The sequence below is a fragment of the Hyalella azteca genome, unplaced genomic scaffold (assembly GCF_000764305.2).
Source record: "Hyalella azteca isolate HAZT.00-mixed unplaced genomic scaffold, Hazt_2.0.2 contig12009, whole genome shotgun sequence".
In the NCBI taxonomy this organism is placed as follows: Eukaryota; Metazoa; Arthropoda; class Malacostraca; order Amphipoda; family Hyalellidae; genus Hyalella; species Hyalella azteca.
The window spans coordinates 629,400-652,522 of NW_025941981.1; the positions used below are offsets into that span (position 1 = coordinate 629,400).

Here is a 23,123-nt window from a genome sequence, read left to right on the forward strand (position 1 = left end):
TCTTCTCGGAATAACGTGAAGAATAAAATTGCGCTGAGAAAGTACCTAAACTTCTCAGAAGTAAAAAATATAACTCAGTACTCACTGCAGTGAGTGACAGAGAGCGCATTTTCTCGTCGACGAAAACTTGAGGTCACGGACGCACGGACAGACGGACGGACAGATAGACAGACGGACATTGCGAGCACAATAGTGCATTTTTTTCCATAAATGAGAAAATGCCCTAAAATGTAAAGAAATGCTATCATGTTCTCTCGCGAGTTTGGCACATACTTAAATTTTTCATATAAGCTAATTTGTCCCTTATTTCTTTACTTAACGTCTCTGCCTTGCGTATAGCAGTCTCTAAATATAAAACAAAATCATTTCTAATCACTTGCTAAACAATAATTTGTTGTGCTGAAAATACGTTGCATTTGGTCAACTCTGACTATATATATATATATATGTCGATGTGGAGTTGGGAGGCTGCGGCTGTGGCGGCAGCAGGTGGCGCGGCGGTGGCCGTCGTCCTCCTGATCCTCAACAGGAACTACCATCGCAAACCATCGCCCCCCGGCCCATGGGGCTGGCCTGTCGTAAGTGAGACATTGTCACGATATCTGAATTGCGTGAAGCTGTGAAAATACATATTATGACCATCTTGGCCCTTATTATGACCATCTTGGCCTCACTACAACTGTCATAAGCCCGACGTTCGTGGCTGTTGCGGTGTGCCAAATAAATTTTTTATGATTATTGTAAACGAAAAATTAAATTCCTACCAAGCGCGATCGGATTTAAAACTTTAAAAAAACCATGATAAATTCTCCTGTAAAATTATGCTGAAAACGTACATTATTACAGCTGTATAATTAGGCACTCAAGTTAATAAAGTGAGTGTCCACAGCTGCCTGGATTGCATTCAGTTATCCTGCAATTAAGTAGCGTCTGACCCTGCCAGCTATATCAACGCTAGCAAAATTAATCATTATTATTTATTAATCAACTCGTTTCTTTTGAAACGCACACTTACTTATATCCATGCTTTGCTATTCCTAAATAATACTTCATATAATGAAATCGCATTTAATGAATATAATAAATTTTAATAAACAAAGGACTAATATAATTTATTATAAACTTAAACCCAAACCAGATCGGATCACTGCTGCTGCTCGACCCCAAACAGCCTCATGAGAGCCTTCGGTCGCTGGTGCGTCGGTACGGTCCGGTGGTGCAGCTGCAGCTGGGCGAGGTGCGTGCTGTGGTGCTCGCGAGGGAGGACCTTATACGCACCACCTTCGCCAAGGAGGCCGCGTCAGGCCGAGCACCGCTGTACCTCACACACGGCATCATGGAGGGCATGGGTGAGTGAATAACTCAGGACGAGGAAAAGGCGAGGACAGGAAGCAAATCAGAAGGACATGGGTGGGTTACAAGACAGTAATATGGATTAGGACATGGCAATTTGTGAAACTTAATGACAAATAAATCGTCCATTGGTATCTACTGCACTGAACGCGCATCTCATCTATAAAAAGAGAATAATACAGGTCGGAATTACAATCTATTGGGTTCCATTGCCATACTATAACTAAGAAGCATTTTTAATTGCTCTAGAAAACTGTTGTTAGTTTTTAGCAAAATAGATCGCTTCTTTTAAAGGCCGGCGATACAAGTGCTGCGGCGAAGTTTATGGCTCCGACTGTAGATAGCAAGGCGAATCGCCCAGCGCTGTGGAGTGCTGAATATAGATTAGTTTACGTTCGAATTATTTTCTGTTAAGAAATCAGAAAATGGATAAAGAAAATAATTAAACAACACTCTTCCCTAATCTGGTCGCGCGATGCGTGCATCCTATTAATTGACTTGTTTCTCGTCATTAAATCGATACATCATGAACATCGAATGAATGCTATACAAGAGTCCTAGTGGTTCACTCAAACATTGACTGATGTTTCTTCATTTTTGAACATGAAATCTTGAGCGGTTGGCAAAACATAGTTTGTGCCAACCGTATATGTATATGCCAAAGCTGCTTCATGTTGGCTCTAACTTATTTTTCCAAAGACACCCAGTGATTACTTAATACATATCAAATCAACTTTACTATTCATATTGACTTATAATCGTAGTAGAATTCATAAATTCATATTTTTATTTCAATGAAGGCAATATCATTTAAAAAATTAAAGCACTGTAAGATTTTGTGTTATTGTGCCAGATCACCATCATCACTGCGAGTCGAAACCTAGTGAGCGTCTTTCATGTAATTCAAGTGATTGATCTTCTGAGGTGCAAAAGAATAGTTCGCTAGCTGTGTTATGTGCATGGATTAATAGGGTGGAACTATGCAGCCACAGGTTGTCAATAGAAATTCATTAAAAATTATTTTGCGTGGATGATAAGGAGATATAGATATGATCAGTTCAGAAATTTAACAACCCTAAAACTCAATTATATTTAAAGAATCGATCAGACCGAACGAAGAATGTAGAGAAATAGATGAAATTTTCTAACACCAAATGTCTGACTTCTAAGTTATCAGGAAGGGAAAATATTTTTGCGATCAGCTAGCAGAAAGTTAACGGTCAAAAGATTAAAATCTGAAATATCAAAAAATCAATATAACCGAGAAACAATAAATTAAAGCCATTCAAACGTATAGCATGTACAAAATATCATAGGTTCCATTTAAATGCACAATTCAATTGCCCACCCAACTAACTGTTGCCGAGCAACGATATATTAAAACGTGTCGAATTTCCATGTCGACATTTTTATGCAATACCTCATAGTCTATTTTGCATTTAGATACACATAGCATTCTCTCTTAAAACCGATTACAACTCGATTCTATTGAGTTATACCAGGATCTCAGTAAACCGACTGCCATGAGTGAAATGGCCTTGCATCCTCTCACCCATGGATGGGCGTTCAACAAGGTAAACAGCGCAACTGGACCGATCCGGCAAAGTCTGGAGTGCAGTGGTCCTTTTAACCATGTGAAATGTTTCGAAAACTGTTCACTGGCCTTGGCAGAAAGGTTCTTTCAGACAAGACACGCAAGTTTTTCTCCATAGTACGTAGTGAGACAAGTCAAATGAAAAAGATGCTCAATTGATGCAGAAAAGGAGATAATATATGTAATCCCTGTATAAAGTATAGATCAAACGCGTGTATATACAAATTCTTTTGTGTTCGTTTTATAAGCAAGAGTGAGCTATTTGTTACGATACTGAATTGAACCAAGTCTTAGTTTTGCATTTTCAACGCAAGTGGAGGGCAGGAATTTAAGAATACATATTCATCTGAAATTTTGGCCCTGTTTTTTTTTTTGTGACGTTAACGAAGCTCTATAAAGTAATTAATCCATTGCAAAGTAAATGACTGAAACTTCGTGAATGATTTTCTGCCTAGAACGGACTTCTTCACTCCTGCCAGAGAAAATTGACTCCCGGAAGACTTATGTTCTCGCCCCACCTTCGTCTGCTCCAAGGCCACCTGGACAAGCACGCCTTATGTCTTAAATAAGGCAGAAAAAATAGACGGCACTAGATATCAGTGAATACCAAAGGCAAAGGGTGCAATTCTAAAATTATTGACGGGCAAAGCGTCGTGCTCGAATTTAACGTGATAAAAAACGCTTCACGCTGAGCTCCTCGCAAGGCTTCAGACCTATTTTGGTGTTGACTTGGTTTTATGCATTGATGGCGCTTGATTGTTTGCAACGCTAGCAGTTGAAACACAGACTTGCGCAAATATTAGAACTGCTTTCTTTTTTCCATCATTTGTAAAATTTTACAAAATTTAACGAGTAGAAAACTTGACGTATCGACAATTATTTGAGATTTTGACATACAAAAGCAAATCTTTAAAATTGAACTAAACGAATATTGAATTAAATTTTAACAGTTGTATGGTAGCTGTTAACGATGCATACGCCCTTCATGCTCGTATTGCATACTTCCAAATAATTGTCTTGAGACTCAAGCAAATTATGTTGCCCGGCCAGTCCGGTTTCGATTTATCATTATTAAAAATTTTGACTAGCAAATGCGGAAATTTTTTAATAATATCTCAACTGCTATTCAAGTTTTCAAGAGTGGAAGGCAGCCATTTTATCTCCTCTTTAAAAAATGTACGGACACAATTTTTGGAGGAGAATCAGTACGAATGCCGGCATTTTTTCATTTATCATTTATTTGGCTGATGCCATCAATTATCAGAAATCTCTTTTATCTCAATGATTGAATATTAGTGATTTTATATGATTTTCGCGATACTAAAGGACAATCAACAATAATGTATTTAGTTTTTTTCGACATTCAAAGCGTGATGGAAGTATAATCTGAATATCATTATATGCAAATGGAAACACTATCAAGTCCTTGCCGCTTGATGAGTGAAAAATAACAGCGTATTCCCTTAGGATAAGCTAAATTGTACTCCTTGCTAACATACACGTTCAGTTCAAGGACTAACAATAAGATAGTTCATACCTAAGCCAAAATTATATAAAATTCCCGAACTGTGTTATCGAAAACTGTATAGGTTTTATTCAGAGGGCCTTAGTACCGTAAAAAGTGGATCTCAAACATCCGAGTCCGCGTGTGATGAGTCCCAAGTATAAGTATAATGTATATCCTGGGGAGCAAGTATAATCCGTCCTATGTATATATGCATGTGTGATGTGTGCAGAGTCCATGTATAATGTGTCCATTAGCAATTATAAAGTTTCCAGAGTCCATGTATGATTTGCCAGGGTGAATGTTTGTGGATTTGTGACCAGAATCCAAGTATGATATGACCAGGGTTCAAGTATGATTTGTCCAGGGTCCAAGTATGATGTGACCAGGGTCCATGTACGATCTGACCAGGGTCCAAGTATGATTTGTCCAGGGTTCAAGTACGATGTGACCAGAGTCCAAGTATGATTTGTCCAGGGTTCAAGAACGATGGGACCAAGGTCCAAATATGATGCAACCAGGGTCCATGTATGATGTGACCAGGGTCCAAGTATGATGTGACCAGGGTCCAAATATGATGTGACCAGGGTCCAAGTACGATGTGACCAGGGTCCAAGTATGATGTGACCAGGGTCCAAGTACGATGTGACCAGGGTCCAAGTATGATGTGACCAGGGTCCAAGTATGATGTGACCAGGGTCCAAGTATGGTGTGACCAGGGTCCATGTACGATGTGACCAGGGTCCATGTATGATGAGATCAGGGTTCAAGTATGATTTGTTCAGGAACCAAGTATGATATGACCAGGGTACAGGTACGATGTGACCAGGGTCCAAGTATGATTTGTCCAGGGTTCAAGTACGATGGGACCAGGGTCCAAATATGATGCGACCAGGGTCTAAGTATGATGTGACCAGGGCCCAAATATGATACGATCAGGGTCCAAGTATAATGTGACCAGGGCCCAAATATGATGCGACCAGGGTCCAAGTATGATGTGACCAGGGTCCAAGTACAATGTGACCAAGGTCCATGTATGATGTGACCAGGGTCCAAGTACGATGTGACCAGGGTCTATGTATGATGAGATCAGGGTCCAAGTACGATGTGAACAGGGACCAGGGTCCATGTATGATGTGATCAGGGTCCAGGTACGATGTGACCAGGGTCCAAGTATGATGTGACCAGGGTCCAAGTAGGATGCGACCAGGGTCCAAGTATGATGTGACCAGGGTCCAAGTATGATGTGACTAGGGACCATGTATGATGTGACCACGGTCCAAGTAGGATGCGACCAGGGTCCAAGTATGATGTGACCAGGGTCCAAGAACGATGTGACCAGGTTCCAAGTATGATGTGACCAGGGTCCAAGTATGATGTGACCAGGGTCCAAGAACGATGTGACCAGGTTCCAAGTACGATGTGACCAGGGTCCAAGTACGATGTGACCATGGACCAAATACGATATGACCAGGGTCCAAGTATGATGTGACCAGGGTCCATGTATGATGTGGTCAGGGTCCAAGTATGATGTGACAGGGACCAAGTACGATTTGACCAGGGTCCAAGTATGATGTGACCAGGGACCAAGTACGATATGACCAGGGTCCAAGTATGATGTGACCAGGGTCCATGTATGATGTGGTCAGGGTCCAAGTATGATGTGTACAGGTTCCAAGTACGATGTGACCAGGGTCCAAGTATGATGTGACCAGGGTCCAAGTATGATGTGACCAGGGTCCATGTATGATATGGTCAGGGTCCAAGTACGTTGTGACAGGGACCAAGTACGATGTGACCAGGGTCCAAGTAAGATGTCTATAGAGTCCAAGTAGAGTGATGTGCGAAGTAGGGTGGCTGAGAGTTTTTACAGGGCTTGAGGTAACTACAATGTTTAACACGTTGACTACGATTGCTTCATCTTGTATTATTATTTCATTTTTGTACTGTTTTTAAACAGGGTTGCCAGACGGTCATTTTTTCCGGACAAATTCCGTGATTTAGTTTTTCTCAATTGCGTTGGCCAGCTAAAATTTATATAGGGGTACTTCTTAATTAAATTTTAAATACTGCAAAAAGAAAATAAATGGAATTTTAATAGCGGAACCTACAAATAAATTAGTATATATTAAGGGCTCGGCCTTTTTTGGCCTTTTTTGTTCTCGGATTTGGCCGATTTAAGGCAACCTGAATTATGTACCACTACGTCCTGGAAAAATACATTTCGTGGTACGCATATGTACCACTTCGCAGTCAACGTGTTAACCAAATGTTGCGGCAACAATATCATTTAACTTTGAATTCACCGATTTATAAGACTATCATTTAATGCAGTTTCAGAAAATACTTGAATAATATCATATTATGCCGCTATGATGTTGGCAGGGTAGCAGTTCTCTCCAATAGAGAAACGATTTAATTTGCTGCGAATTTCAATGGGTGGAAACTAGAACTCGGATCTGGGATAGAAGCTCTAAAATTCTTTCATATCAGGATCCTGCAGGCTAGTCAATTATACTTCATATACTTATCACGCTCATCGTCCTCTTGATTGCGAATATCTCATTAATTACTGTCTCCTTATTAATGACTTTACACCGCTGAATTACCCCACTCACTTGTTTAATAAAAACAATCAACCACGTCTGATTGACGTATGAAGTTTCCAGCCAAGTGAACATTGAAATAATTCAGCTTTTATTCGAGGCAAAGATTGCAATCTTATTGCATCACTTTTGTGTCGGCGCCTGTATGCGCTCTGGCATGCATGAGCGAGCAACCTATACCCTGGCAAGGCACTCGCACTCCATCACCTCTCCGGCTCCACGTGGCTGGCACGAGGCTCGCTTGAGCACGATGGTCGTTTGAGTACGAGGCTCACTAGGATACGAGGCTCACTAAGGTACGAGGCTCGTTCTCGGCACGAGACTCGCTCGAGTACGAGTCTCGCTTGTGCACAAGCCTCGTTTGGGTACGATGCTCGCTTGTGCACGAGACTCGTTCTCGGCACGAGGCTCGTTCAAACTTGTTAGGGTACGAGGCTCGTTTGAGCTCGAGGCTCGTTCTGACATGAAACTCGTTCCTGGGACGAGGTTTGTTCGGATACGAGGTGTACGCCTCGCTTTAATTACATGCCGTCCACAAGCCACCATCGTAACTTAATACGATCATCGTAAACTCATATCCTACCAGAGCAATCGGCTGATATTCTTTGAAACCTGAATAGTGGCCGGCCGCAAGATGCACTAAAGAATACTTATTCTGAGTATTTAGCTTTAGAAAACGAAAAGGTAAAAGTTACATCCACCTTGGGTGTGCTAGAGAAGACCTGATGATGATGATTATGATGATTATTTGGCTTGTAATTGATGAGGTATTATCAAGCATCGATCATGTGCTGCTGACCTTCAGCAGTCCGCGCTCTGCAAGTCAAGCAACCGAGTCCAGGAGGCAGGCATTTGTCTCGGTCTCTTGTGGGCCTTAATTTTTTATGGACCGGCAATAAACGCAGGTTAGATTATTTGCTTCTTATAGCGTACCCTCAATGTCATGCGTTAGGATATAAGGTATATTCATAAAATATCCTCTCGTATTGAGGATACTAATGTCATCGAATAGGAATGATCTGCTTGAAATATTGAAACAGATTTGTGCCTAACGCAATTTAATGATATATATACTTTATATTTATGTTTTAACAAAATTAAAAAAAAAATTCTGCGCATTTCTCACAAGGTTTATATCTATTTTCTTCTGGTGATAGATTGAAATAAAAAATAAATAATGATAAAAAATGGATTTAAACGCAGTTTCCCTTCAATAAAAAATAGTTTATACAAACGATTCTGGGACTACACAGTTCGAGAATTTTAAAAATCTCAGCTGGGGGAATTTTCCGGAGAACATAAAAAATGTATCCTTGGAGACTGATTCGCAAGCTGTAAAAACAAGAATAATGTTTATATGATGGTCTTTAATCTTGGAGGTCGGGCGCAGATGGAAATAAAAATTAAAAAAGTTAGAATGGGTGCAAAAACCTGTTGGTATTGAATAAAAAGTTGCACTGAGGTGGATGTTAAGGAAAGAAGAAGCTTAATTACCATCTAGTTATTAGGAATATTAAGATGTTAATTAATAACATGAAAATTGGAGATTGCGGGGAAAATCTCATTTGAAGGTCGAGAGTCGATTTCTATAAACGTCCCATAGTAAGCAGAGCATTGACTATGCAAAATTAGCTAAAAATTTAATAGGGTATCAGAAATACCAAATGAGTGGAGGGCGACATAAATTAATCCACCGGGTAAATGATTTTGAAAGAAACGTACAATGAACATAATTTCAACTTCGAATACCTGGTGAGAGGCTTATAGTTCTACGTCATTCGATAGATTTCAGGGTCGTGGATGTTGTTGGCAAGCTTGCACGTCAACGACTTACCTGCACAGCAAGCAATTGCATCACAATTCGAACGATGTTCTTGTACCGTCAACTTCCAAGAAACGCCCACACCGGTCCTGGAATTCGGAGAAGCTCTAGATAAACTTGTTGGGAAATAATGCACCGAGATGCATGGGCAACCGCGCGGGGCGGACCGGTTATACAGCGGAATGCAGTCGCTTGGATGGCGTGAGCGCTCCTGACCTCGCTGCACATTTGGTGCGCGGTCTTTGACGACGGTCTCTTCCACGTCTGTACGACGACCCTTCCATGACGACATTTGTGTGCGGCATAAAGTCGGGAATTTTATTAGTTAAGTGATTAGTGTGCTTCATGCTATGAAAGAAGTGTCGCAAGTATTGTTAGTATAGTTTAATCAATTATCCGACGATTGAAGCAAAAACTTATTTCTGCTCACTCGTTTCGCACCGATCAACCCGGCATATACTTTGGTATTTAAAACAATTTTTAGTTTGCCCGTAACCAACCTGCACAGCCTGCAAATTAACAAATTTATGACGCAATTTAAGACCAGCGCAATTAGGGGCTATTCGAGTTTGACTTCCAGTGCGCAATTGAATCGAAGTCCAAGGAGGTTCGAGTGTCCACTGCGCAGGCGCAGCGAGGTTGTTGACATCGGTGTGTAAGGTCGGCCTTGGCTGCGGTAGTGGCGCCAACGATGGCAACGCAAAAACTCACTGGCTTACTGCCCCCTCTAGACTGCACGCGCTCCGTACCTCCTCTGATGGTGAAATCTGTGTGCACTCATGAGAATTATGTTACCTGCGCGGAACTAACATGCCAAGGTACATTTTTGATCCTCGTACAGTGCCTTGCGGAACTAGGGGCCTCGTTACACTTTTGAGACTCGGTCCTGAGCGGAACTATCATTCTCGGTACCCTTATGAAGCTTGTACACTTTTATAATCTCCGTACACTTTTTAGCCTTGGTACACGTTTGAGCCTCGATACACTTCTGAGCTTTGGTACAATTATGAGCCTCAGTACACTTTTGAACCTCGGTACGCTCTTGAGCCTCAGTACACCTAAGAGCCTCGGTCCATTTTTGAGCTTTTTACTTCCTGACGTACCTGAGGAGTTGATAGCTCCCCGTATATATGATACCCCGTCTTATCATGCTTGAATTATTCGATCCTTGACGTTAACCCGGCATTGTACGTAGAATTAAATGAGATTAACTACAGTACAATGCACTCTTAGAATTCTGCTCCCGTGGCTGCTTCTTCTATTGATATGTGGCCCGTGATACAGTCTAATGTACAATATTATACACGTCGTACTTCATTGCAAGATCTGAATTTGAAGTAAACATAGTTCATGTTTAGCAGGACAACTGTACTTGTCAAATTGAACGTGGATTTGCTCCAGTAAAATATATCATTTGATATTTGGAAAACGACCACTGGATAATTTAATACAGGTAAATTATAAAGTTTCATTCTTAAAATCAATGCCTATATTTCTGAAACATCTCTGATTATAATTTCGGAAATGCGCACAATGGTTTATGCTCACGTGGAATGGTTTATGCGCACGACGAGACAAGTTCCAATCGCTGGTACGCAGCGAGTGTTCGTTGACGCCAAGAATAATGAAGACGCGCCAACACAAATACAGGGGAACACAAATTTAGTTATCGGATTAATTAAAAGCGATAGCGTTTTTAACGTTCAAGTTTTGCTTCGATTCAACTGGTGTGTCAAGCAGATGTTCCTAAAAAGCGTGAATTCATACAGGCTTTTCATGAAATTTTCACGGATCAAATTTTGAGCTTCTAGTGCACAAACCAAATATATACTTAACAAGCAAATGGATACATTACCAACTAATATTTAAACAATCTTAGCTTTCAAAAAGATTATATCTTTTTGAATCATAAGGTTGGATTGAATCAAGATCTAGTTCAGTACGCTTCATTATCTTTAAAGAAATTGATTGTGACGTTAAATGGCTGATAGTAATATTTATTTTGCAAATTATTGATGCAGTTATACCAACAATCCATCAAGCCATTATTTTTTTAAACCAGGGACAGACTTATGAGTGAGACTGATGCGTCAATATCAATAGATTGCAACTAAATTATCAAATTAAAAACGTATAGATGTTGGAATCAGAATTAAAAATTATGGTAATCGCTCAACTCACGACCCCCTCGTATATATTTATATTTCCGGACTCACACATCAGTGTGTTCTGCAACAGGGCACTGAACTATGCTTATAGCGGTTACCTTGCGGATCCGATATAGAATTTGTAAATCATGAGGTCTTCCGCATTCAAATATTCATATCCACACAGCCTCGTCTTCAGGATCGAGTGGCTTCCGTAGCCGTGAGCTGCAGGTAGTGTTGGATATGGCGGAACAAGAGGGAGATCATTCAACTCTTGCCTTAACTGGGCCAGCTATGCAAACTACGACCTTGGCGGTGTTATCTAGTGAGCTCTTGTAACTCAAGATTTTTCTTCACTTTGAACCCAGCGTCGGGGTTTTTCCCTTGGTCTTGCTTCAGGGATTTAAATGTTGTAGTTCTCTATAAAGCGATTCAATGAACTCAGCCTCAGTCGCTGGAATATAAGGATTGTCTCATGGAGGTGGGGATGGCGGTATATTTTTTATTGATACTGGAAAACTGTATCCGGAATACGGAAAAAATGTTGACAGATATTATAGTGGTCATTCGGAACTGCCGCTAGAGTTCACTTACGAAGGTTATGTGAGTGTACATTACAAGCAAGAATAATGTATTGAGATACTTTAACGAGCTAGATAGGCGCTGTCAAAAAAGTTGTGATACTGAATTTAACTTTAAATCATTTGATCTTTTATGTAATCAGGGTAGTTAGCTCTAATATTTCAAGCAAAGGCCAGGTGTCAATGGCAGATGCCAAGGCCTGTTCAGAAACCACTCCAACTGTTAAGAGTTTTATATCAGGTCTATCATGGAACCACTGTCATGGAAATACTTGCATTTCCACATTTTGAGTATTCCAGTACTATGATAGTATCAGAACTTACGATAATTTTAGAAGACGTGCATAGAAAGTATACTGAGGCCCATAAAAATGTGCAGTACATGTAGGCCTAACAATGATTAATTAATCAATTAGTAGGATATTAAAGCTGCATTATCACGAGGAAACAGCGAGACAATAGCTCGAAACTTTTACATTCAACTGACATTTGTTGATGTCTAAATAAATTCTGCCGTTGAATCTGATCTGATTTTATATTTTTTATCGTCAGTATGAATTTTGGTTTCGATTTTGATAAATAAATATCGCTTTCCGTTTGTGGACTCAAACTTGCTCAATCGTGAACTTTTGATCGTGAAACGAAGCGACGAAAAGATCAGGAAATTATCCGTACTCATTTGGACCGCTTACCTGTGTGTCTTCTTAATTTGAACAAAAATTACAATAATGGATCTAAATTACCTGATGGCCTTAAAATTATGTAGTATATTATGACTATGCAAGCATAATGTTAAGACGCAAGGGATTTGATTGATTTTATTGGAGCAGTTTTAATTCTTTGCATGACTGTACAGAGATTTCTTGCGTTTTTAGCGCATTTTCTCATTTATGAAAAAAATGCACTATTGTGCTCGCCATGTCCGTCTGTCTGTCCGTCTGTCCGTCCGTCCGTGACCTCAAGTTTTCGTCGGCGAGAAAATGCGCTCTCTGTCACTCACTGCAGTGAGTCCTGAGTTATATCTTTAAAGTCCGTACGCCGCCCAACATAGCCACACGACGCCGAGTCGCGCACAGCGGCCTCTTGAGTAACTGATGTGTGAAGGCCGACTTCCGTGGACTAGTTGACCACTCAGGCTGTCTCCGCAGTACGCATACAAAATCATCGAATAAAATGACGAAGTTTAAAAATTTACATTTTCAACGATTAGAACCACCCAGGCTAATCAAAATAAAGATCTGTGAATGTGTTTGGCCGAAGGGCTAACAATTACTGTGAAAATTTTTTCAGAATTTTTAACCTGAAAATAACGGCCCGAATGGCCGATTGTTCCAAATAACCTTAATTTCGAAATTATTTCTTCAATGATCTTTAATGCCGTGAACTAACATTAGACGCAACTAATTATTAGCACCGCAGTTTTGCAGTTTTGGATTCCGCTCGTTGGAACTCACCATAAGGAAACTATTCTCGAATGCAATTTCAGAAGGAATACAGAATTAGCTGCTAGCCGTGTTATATATGAATAATACCCATGCATACCGTCTGGGCTAAAAACAAAAATCCCCCGAAACAAATCTTTTTCCCCCGAAATAATGTTGGCTACATGTTTATTCCACTTAAACAGCGTTTTATTAGCGTTATTTCAACGTTAGATGCATAATGGGTTATAACGTCTCACTGAATATCGGAATAGCCCGTGGCCATCTTTTTAAGTAAATAGGTATTATAGTGAGTAATTAACTAGTAATTCCTTAAAACATAGTAATTAACTGAATTACGATCCACAATATTGTGTATCACTATATTTTACAAACAAATGCCATTTATTTATTTCAAACTTTACAAGCGACGCAGGTAAATGCATTCATCTAGCAGGGGATATTACCTGCAATTTCAATAAAAATATTATGAATAGTAAAGAATTTCCTACATGAATTCAATGAAAGATTTCATATAATGATTTGATGTTCATTGTGAGCCTGAAGAAGGGTCGATTTGAGATCAACTAGGTGACAAAGAAAAGTCTTCCTTGTAGCCATCAGAATTCAATAAGAAATAATTGAGAATTAAAATAAAAATCGTTCGTTTAAATTATGATACAACGCCAATTTAATTCTTGTCAGATAAAATTAAATTCTACAAATCAAATTTAAAAATTTGCATATGACCAAAATTTATTATTTTGGGTAAAACGTACTTTTGTAATCCCAAAACAGAGTTCACACAACTACGAAATCTTGCAATCAATTTTTTGGCAATTGAATGCATGAAGGAATGCATGTGAAGGGAGAAATTCATTACAATGCAAGATTACTCTTGAAATAAGAAAACTGTAGGGAGGATGTGTAAAAACAATAACGTGACAAAAAACAAACAGGAAAACATTATAAGAGAGTAAAAATTTGTGTGAAAATGTATGTAAAAACAATTAATAGTGGACGGACATGATTGACACTCAATGAAAGATTCGAATTTAATGCAGATAATTGAATGCAAATTGATTGAAAGTTGATTGATAAAGCAAGGCTTTTAATGAAAATTTATGGACAGTGGAAGGTTGACCACCAACATAAGATTACTCAAGTCGCTGACATTATTTTCCGAAAAAATTGTCACTATTTAAATTTTCATCCTAATTCCACATTTTGGCATCATATTTATTCATGTCTTTGTCGCCAAATTCGTTACTGTATTGTGCATATATTCATTGGCTTCCTGCCCTATTAATTGTTTTATTGCATATTATTAAATAATTTTTCATTTATTTACATTAATATTTGTTTATTGGACTACATGATTAGCACCTGTTTTCAACAATGTTCAGTATGGTATTACATATTTTTCTAATTGATAGAATAATATAACATCATAACACATATATTTGCATATTGTGTACTTCATACTAAAAGTGTTGTTTACATCTCATTAACACTTATTAGCATAATTATATTTAGCAGCTTCTGGTCAGTATTTATAAAAATTTATTATGGCCGAAGATATTATGGCCGAAGACTCAAAACTTTCATTCCTTACACGTTTCCCAGATATTGTATGAATAAATAAAGCTCTATTCACCAGTGAGGTTGCAAGCGTACACCTTTAGCCTATAGCATCTTACCATCTTACAACTCACGACTGTGAAAATCTTAGACGTTGTGGTACTACCACTTCTTACTCGAACATACAGTTACGTTCTACGTGACGCAAGAACTTACAGTTCACACCTGCGAGCAGTACTGAGCTGTGGTGATCATGATATATATAACTCTTGACAGATGTAGCAGTTACTGAACAGGCCTTGGCATCTGCCCTTGACACCAGACCTTGACATGATTAGATATCTCACTTCCGTTTTTCTACTATTCTCTCGTGGAGACAAGCAGTCTTATCTATTAGACGTTCAGACGCATCAATCCTCTCGACTACCTAATGTAGACTAATGTAGACTCGTGTAGATTCATGCAGACTCATACAGAATCATGTAGACTCATGAAGAAATATGGCAGACATCATGCAGATAGAGTTACGCTTGCAACATAGTCTTCATTGAAGTTCATGAGTGAACTCATAGCGCCATTGAGTTATGACTGATTAATAAACATCGACCAGAAATTGCGATCATCACAGAACAGAAAATTAACTCAAGAAGACGATATAACGCAGGTCTATCATGGAGCTATATACTGTCATTCCCAATCTTTTGAATATTCCAGAACTAAGATCTTTCTAGAACTTACGATCATCTTACAACGTGCGATGACTGCAGAACTTGAAATTATTATTGCATCTTATGTGATTCGACCACGAAATCAATTAATCGAACAGCATAACACTATCGTTTTGAACTTGAAATGTTCGTTGAGCAAACAACGGCTGTACAACACTTTTAATTAAACTGTTAAAACTTAGGTTTCTCATTTTAAGCGACCATAAGTTTAATTCGAAACGATACGTCTAGATACAAAATTGAGATCTACTAATTGTTTTCGATATAAATTATAAACAAGTGAGTTGTTCATTGAACTTCAGTATTCCTTCCAGAAATGTTGTCGTCAATGTCAAGGCTTTCGAGTCTATCGTCGGCGGAGCTCGAGTCAAGGCTGACGCCCGCCGCGTCATCGGCCCGAGTATAGAATTCTTTTCCTCCTAGGAGAATGTATCAGGGGATTTTACTTAACTTTCTATGCACGTCTTACAAACTTTATAAAATTCACATAACCCTTTAAAATCACGATTATATTCTCGACATTGTAGAAACTTCGTAAACACGTGGGTGCTCATTCAAATTTATTTATTTTACGCGTGTGCTTTTGTTCAGAGGATAATGTGAGCACGTGATTATCTGTAAAATAAAACAAATAAAAAAACTTTTAAAAACCACGTTTTCTTAATTAACGGACAAAAAAGAAAAACATTTACTCCTACATAACATTTAAGTTATGTAAAATGTTATGTAATGTTATGTAAGAGCAAATGTTTTTCTTTTTTGTCCGTTAAGAAAACGTGGTTTTTAAAAGTTTTTTATTTGTTTTATTTCACTATTTTTAGTTTTGTAAAAACCAGAAAAACGTGGTTTATAAAATATTTTTATATTTATTTATTTTCTACTTTTTAGTTAGCAATTTTAGCAATTCAACTCAATTTCCAGGGTTGGCAAGTGTGGATGTTCGAGAAAAAACTCAATTCCAAACCGTGAATTTTTAGTGTTTTTTTAATTAAAAAATTTATTTTTTTCCAAAATTATCATTTCTAATGATCAAATCTTGAATTGTTAGGCCGCATAAGCATGCATGCCAAATTTCAACTTACTAGGATGTTTAGAAGTGCTCTAAATTAAGGTTTGAATTTTTGATGACAGACACACGAAACGAAGTCAAGAAAAACGTGGTAATATTCTGAAGATACGTGCGTATTATGAGGGTATAGAGAGCGTGCAGTTTTCTTGCGTGTTTTATCAGGACCTTTTGATCGAATTAAATTAGCCAGATCATTGGTCTCAAATTTTTCTAGATTTACTCTAAAAAATATAGAGAATATTGCTCAAAAAAATTATATCGTGGATCTTACTCTCCCCGCAATCCGAAAGCGCAAGAACTTTCTTATATTCTTTTTTCTAATATTTTCGTGGCCAAAGAAACTTTATGTTTTGAAAGATATCCTGAACAATTTATACAAGAAAACAATTGTTCCGTTTTATTTTTTCCTATGCATTGGGGCCGATATACATATACAACGTAAGATAAATTCCTACTTTTCAAAGATTCATCGATTTCTTTAGGTCATTATTACTCAAAATGTACTGGGTTTCACATCAATTATATTTATAATGTTTTTTGTTGCGGTACAGGGCTCGTATGCGCAGAGGGGGAGCTATGGCGCGACCAGCGGCGCTTCACGGTGTCCGTGATGCGGGCGCTGGGCATGCGCAGCGGCGCGGCGCGGGCTGCTCTGCGCATGCGCATACTCCAGACCGCCCAAGAGACTGCCGTAGTAAGAACTCTCGATTATAGTGCAGTAGCACATAATTATTATGATAATTTCACAATTTTATGCTTATCATAATATATATTATTACATTCTTCCAGGAATTTAATATAATCGTAATATATCACAATATTGAATCGTTTTGAAATTTGGTAAGCTTATGAAGAAAAAATGATCCGAATCACGTAAGACAATTTTTACTAAATAAACAACTAAATATAATTTTGCATTAATTTGGTATAGTTTATTGGCGCTGTTCTTGTGCAGAGTAATATTGTTTGCTATAAATTCCCCAGAATCTCGGTAACGGAGACGAGGTGAGCATCAGGGACCCCAGTTCAGAGCTGCTGCACAGTCTGGGCAACACCATGAACCTGCTGGTGTTCGGGACATGCTACGACAGGCACGACCCGGAGTGGGCCCGTCTGCTCTACCTCCTCGATGAGGGCAGCAAGCTTATCGGAGTCGCGGGGCCTCTCAACTTCTTACCCTGGCTCAGGTCTTGTATTTTAAGTAATATTGATGTATATTATATAATATATACAAATTGTAAGTCGGTGGCGTCAATGATGCAGCGCAAGGCGATTATAGAGCGCTATGTCGGTGGCATTAATGACGTCAGCGACGCCGTGCACGACGCACGGCTCCCAGAACCGCACGACGCAGTTACGCATTTCTGATATCGTCACGGCTGAGTTCATTGGCTTCCTGGGGGATGAGTGGAGTGGGGAGGAAGGGGTGAGAATGGGTCCGGTCTCAGGCAGGTATCCCGGTAGAAAAATACTTCTCTTCAAATTCATATTTTAACTTTGGTTATTTAAATTTTTATTGAATAATACATATAGGATTAAGATTAATGTTCCTGGAATCAGAGAGTCTTACTGGTCAGTTTGTATGTGTGCTATTTGTACCTCATGTCTAGATAGCAAATGTGTTCTACTTTTTTCAGCAATGTTTGATGAAATGTCGGAATGACTCATTGCAAAGCAATAATCTTCCAACAGATTTTTGCCGCAACACCGCCGGACTCTTAAGTTCATCAAGGAGAACCAGATCAAGTCCCATGCAATCTACCAAAGAATCATCGACAAATTCGTCGCGGAGAAGGCGCTACAAACTGAAGAAGATGCGAAGGAAGTTCGGCACTTCGTTGACGCTTACATGCAGGTTATTTGAGTACCTGGAATATGATTACCAGTCGCCTGAGTACCAGTCGTCTGAGTACCAGTCGTCTGAGTACCAGTCGTCTGAGTACCAGTCGCCTGAGTACCAGAAACACATTCGAGATGTGGTCTGACGTGTGGTGACGTGCAGGAGGTGTGGTCGCGTGGTGCAGGCATGGAGGGGAGCTTCACCCCCCGCCAGCTTCATCACCTCGCTGCTGATCTCTTCGGCGCAGGCACGGAGACCACCGTCACCTCCCTGCGCTGGCTGCTGCTCGACCTCGCTGCTCACCAGCACTACCAGGTCACGACTCACCCGTTCTGCTCTCCTGAGCAGGATTGTAATTTTATCTATCATGAGCAGGATGGTACATCCATCTATCCTGAGCTCGATTTAAAATCCATCTATCCCGAGTATGATTTCAAATCCAGCTATCCTGAGCATGATTGTGCTCTTGCATGCTACCCTTAACTCTTGTTTATAAATCTTCGGTTGACGAGATTATTGCGGCCCATTTGGATGTATATCTTTTAGTAAGTTCTTTCTTTTAGTGGTTGTTGTTAATGATCAAATTCTGCGAGCAGAACTTATTTTTATATTTATGTTTTAATTATATAAGCCAATGTTATAACTTCGTCTAGAATTTATACTCACCGACATGGGTCAGACATTGAACATAAAAGACATTAATTAATTAAACGTAAGAAGTACTACCATTCTGTGCTCAGTTCAGCGCGTTTGGGACACTGTTTCATTACTTGTCAGTCATATTAACAGCAAGAGTGATTGACTGATAATTCATGTTTCACTGATTATTATATTTCACTCTACAGGAGAGAATATTTAGTGAGATATCAGCACTGGCTTCAGAAGGATACGTTCAGTTCTCGGACATCCCGAAGCTCCTTCTGACGCAGGCGGCGCTGCAGGAGAGCCAGCGGCTGCATCCTGTCGTCACGCTCGGCGTCCCGCACGGCACCACGCAAGTCAGTTACGAATTTTATTTGGCTTATCAGTTATTGTATTTTATAAAAATGTTATATATCGATTTTATTTCTATAAAACGAATTCTTCCAATGAGTGTGATTGATTTTTTTACTTGTGTTTCAGAGAGAAATTTAATCCTCGTTCACTTACTGATTTCTCGTATTTCTATAACTTGGACTGTAAATACTTTTTAGTTTTTGTCTAAGGAGTAGAGCGCAAAGATGTTATTTCTATTCAGCGATTACTTAATTATTTTACATTTTAAAGTGACATTTATCTAATCTACAAATCTATCGTTATTTTAGATATTCATTTGAAAATTATTATTTTAGTACACGCAGCACGCATGCTGTGACGTGGCAAGTTTACTAAATATTTGTCATATACATAAAATCCATCATCAGGTGGAATAAATACTATAAAAGAATAAGATTTAGATTAAAGGATTTTCAACTTGCAACTCGAAGTGTAATTTTTTGAGCTTATTGATGGCAGCCGAATATCAGGAGAAAAAATCTTAATTATTCGCGTCACAACTTTGAAGTTGTTTCTATATCCGCTCGAATTATACATATACTCGCTTATAGCTGCTTAAATTATACATGTACTCGCTTATATCTGCTTGAATTATACATATACTCGCTTATATAGCCGCTTGAATTATACATATACTCGCTTATAGCCGCTTAAATTATACATATACTCGCTTATAGCCGCTTGAATTATACATATATTCTCTCTCATTCTCTCACTCGTGTTTTTAGTTTTTTTTATGTTGCGTCGAGGGCGTAATAAGTAAGTAAAATAAAAATTATAATGCATGAGTACGTCCACTTATTCACCTAAAACTTAGAATAAGAATGAAGGGGGGCAAGGCCATTCCTCAAAAGTAATAGCCAGCCTTCGTTAATTGTGAAGTAGCGACAGCATGCGTTGCTTGAAGGTTATAAATAAAATTGCACAGAGATAACCCGTCGATTCGATTTGAATAAAATGTAAAGCATTTCATATGGGCTTAGGTTATGTCATCTTTAGCGTATCCAATAATAAAACAATTACTTTTTTTAGTTTCAACCCAATCGTAAATAGTCACGTTGTCAATATCTATTGAATACGTCACCATCCGTTACGTTCCTTCGTTAATTTTGTAAGCCCAAAAGTTACTGCAAATCCTACTGCCTTTTTGTGATCATTTTGTTTTTGAATGAAATCCTGAATGTCAAATCTCGTGAAATTTTACTGATAAAAGATAGCGTCAAGAATAATTGTAGTTGTGAATCACTTATTGTTGTGAACAGCAAGTTGAGAAATTCTTCAATACCGGATTAATCAAGTTTTTAAGCCTGGGGCATCAATAAAAATCCGACTCTCTGCGTTTACCTAATTATCATTGTACAGCGTTAATCATGAATGGTTAATCAACCGCAATACCTACACTCCAGGACCTGGAGATCGCAGGATACCACGTGCCTAAAGGAACTATGCTCATCCCGCTGCTGGCTGAGGTACATAAGGACGAGGTGCATTGGACGAACCCTGAGCAGTTCCTGCCAGAAAGATTCATCGACCACAACGAGATGCAGATCATCAGGCACGCCGCCTTCATGCCCTTCCAAACCGGTTTGTTCGACAAGTTTTATTAATTTTGTTATCATTTTAATTTATTCTGTTCTTAATCCCGACTCGTGCTTGCTAAAAAGATTAATTTTTACTGAATCGCATACTTCGGGTTTGAAGGTGCTTTGAAGGAACTGAATATTATGTGTTTATATACTAATAACGTTGTATTGAACATATCTACCTCTGAGATAGAAGCAAATGTATAACAAAAAATCGCGGAGGCTTCCCCGTCTATGAAAGGTTATGACCTTTATAATGTTTTTGTAGGTCGCCGTGTGTGTCCCGGCGAAGATTTCGCTCGTCTTGTCCTGGTGCTGTACGTGACGCAGATCTTGTTGCGCTATCGCCTCGTGCTTCCTAAAGATTATTATAATAATTCTTATCCAGCAAAAAGTGGCAATCCAAAAGCTTGCGGCTCCACAAAGGGGGCTGGAGAGACGACGCCATCTTCTTTGCTTCAAGAAGGACACGGCGACCGGTTCGAGACCAACTCCGAAAAAAATGAACTTTGCCGGAAACCAAATCCTCTGGCAGCTTCATTAGGAGATGCGACCAGCGACGACGACGTTGATGGAAACGAAGGCAAGTATGAACATGTCTCTCCTCGTCAAGAACCTCAGAACGACAATAAATATTCAGGACAGGATGAACTGCATGAATGCTGGGACGACGATCCGTTTCTGAACCCTGTCAGTGGGTTCACAACCTCCCCCAGGCCTTACAAACTTGTTTTTATGCCAAGAAAACATAATACTTTTATCAAACCACAATTTTTTTAGCCACGTCTGTCGTTCGGTCGAGAGGATCCACTGATTTAATCATATTGTTCTGATCCTTGTTGTCTTCATGGATTGAGATCCAAGTTATTGGCATTGTCGCCTCCTAGAAAATTTCCATATATTATTGTCACCTCGTGTTTGATGTTGTGACTTATCGTCACAGCATCAAACACGTCACAACATCTCGTCAATTCTGGTGACGAGAAGAATTCGGTGACGGACAAGAAATACTAAATAACATCTTGAGGGGAGTGTTTTCATGAACGAATTAAATTCTCGCTTCAGTGGTGAAATGAATCGTAGCCTTGTACGGACAACCAGCAATAAGTATTATAAGTGAAGTATTCATAATAAATTTTTTTAGTGACCGAGTACCACTTTGAGATCCTGCAAACTCGCCGAGTACCAACAAGGACACGTTGAGACGAGCGTGGGACAATAAGTTGCAAGGTTACATTACCAGTAGTAGTTTTCTGTAGTAAATGTTTATTAAAATCATTCATGACCGAGAAAGTGTTCACGTTACCCCTGCAAGGCCCTTTTATGCAAATAAAGGCTCGCGTAACTCTGGTCGGGAAGGTCAGTGGTCCCATGCTGTGAGTCTCATCGAGGATCGTTCCGTCATTGACTGACACTCACGGGGCATCGATTTCCTAATAATAAAGAGCATCCTCATTCAGCCAAATACATGGCTTTACAACTGTAACTGTAAATATATTTTTCGTCGCTCTCCATCCATAGATCCAATCAAGCACCAAAGCCAAGAGCTTGAATGTAGAAGAGGTATATATAGGAGTAGTTGTCTACCGGCAACATAAGCTTAGATAATCAGAAAAATATTATAAAAGTTTGAAAAAATATGGCAAGCAATAAGTGAATACGTACTCAGAACAGCAGCGTAAAATTTTATCTTTGCTTATAGGGGAAATAATTTAAGCTAATCTGTATGTAATTAATTTGATGAAAGTGTGAAAAATAAATAGATCACTAAATTATGCAAAATAAGATACGAGTAATAATTAATACGGTTCTCACGGAAATAAGCAACAACGAACTACTACAAAACAATCATGGTTGAAGTTTCTATAAGACGTACCTTTAAATTGAAAGATTTTGTCATATACACAAAAATTTATTTCTTGCTTAATAAAACTTCATTGAGTCAAAAAAACTTGATGGGTCTTACTTTATTGCGGTAATTTAATAATTGGGCATCGATAAAATCACAAAAGATCACTTTAATGAAGAAAGATAAAGTTTCAACAAAACAAATTTTAATTGTATATCAAAATTAATTTATTGCTGACAACCGCAGATAGACGGAAACCCGCCCTGATCATTCGACCGTCTCTGCTCAAAGACTGCTCAAAAACCGCCTCAAACAGCGGCTCATACATCAGACATACTGTAACTCCGGCTCAGAATGCCACTCAAAATAGCGTCTCGAACAGCGGTTCAAACACCGGCCCAAACACTTGT

At 39.0% G+C, this 23,123-nt stretch overlaps 1 protein-coding gene across 1 annotated transcript; it reads left to right on the forward strand.

Moving 5' to 3' along the window:
- Positions 1-452: 452 nt before the first annotated feature.
- On the forward strand, positions 453-22,198 carry LOC108675676 (cytochrome P450 306a1). Its single transcript, XM_018163704.2, has 9 exons — positions 453-578; positions 1,139-1,349; positions 16,958-17,100; positions 17,391-17,593; positions 18,099-18,261; positions 18,409-18,561; positions 19,092-19,244; positions 20,688-20,865; positions 21,133-22,198. The coding sequence occupies exons 1-9, from the start codon at positions 453-455 to the stop codon at positions 21,642-21,644; spliced, it is 1,842 nt and encodes a 613-aa protein (XP_018019193.1). The 3' UTR covers positions 21,645-22,198.
- Positions 22,199-23,123: the final 925 nt, after the last annotated feature.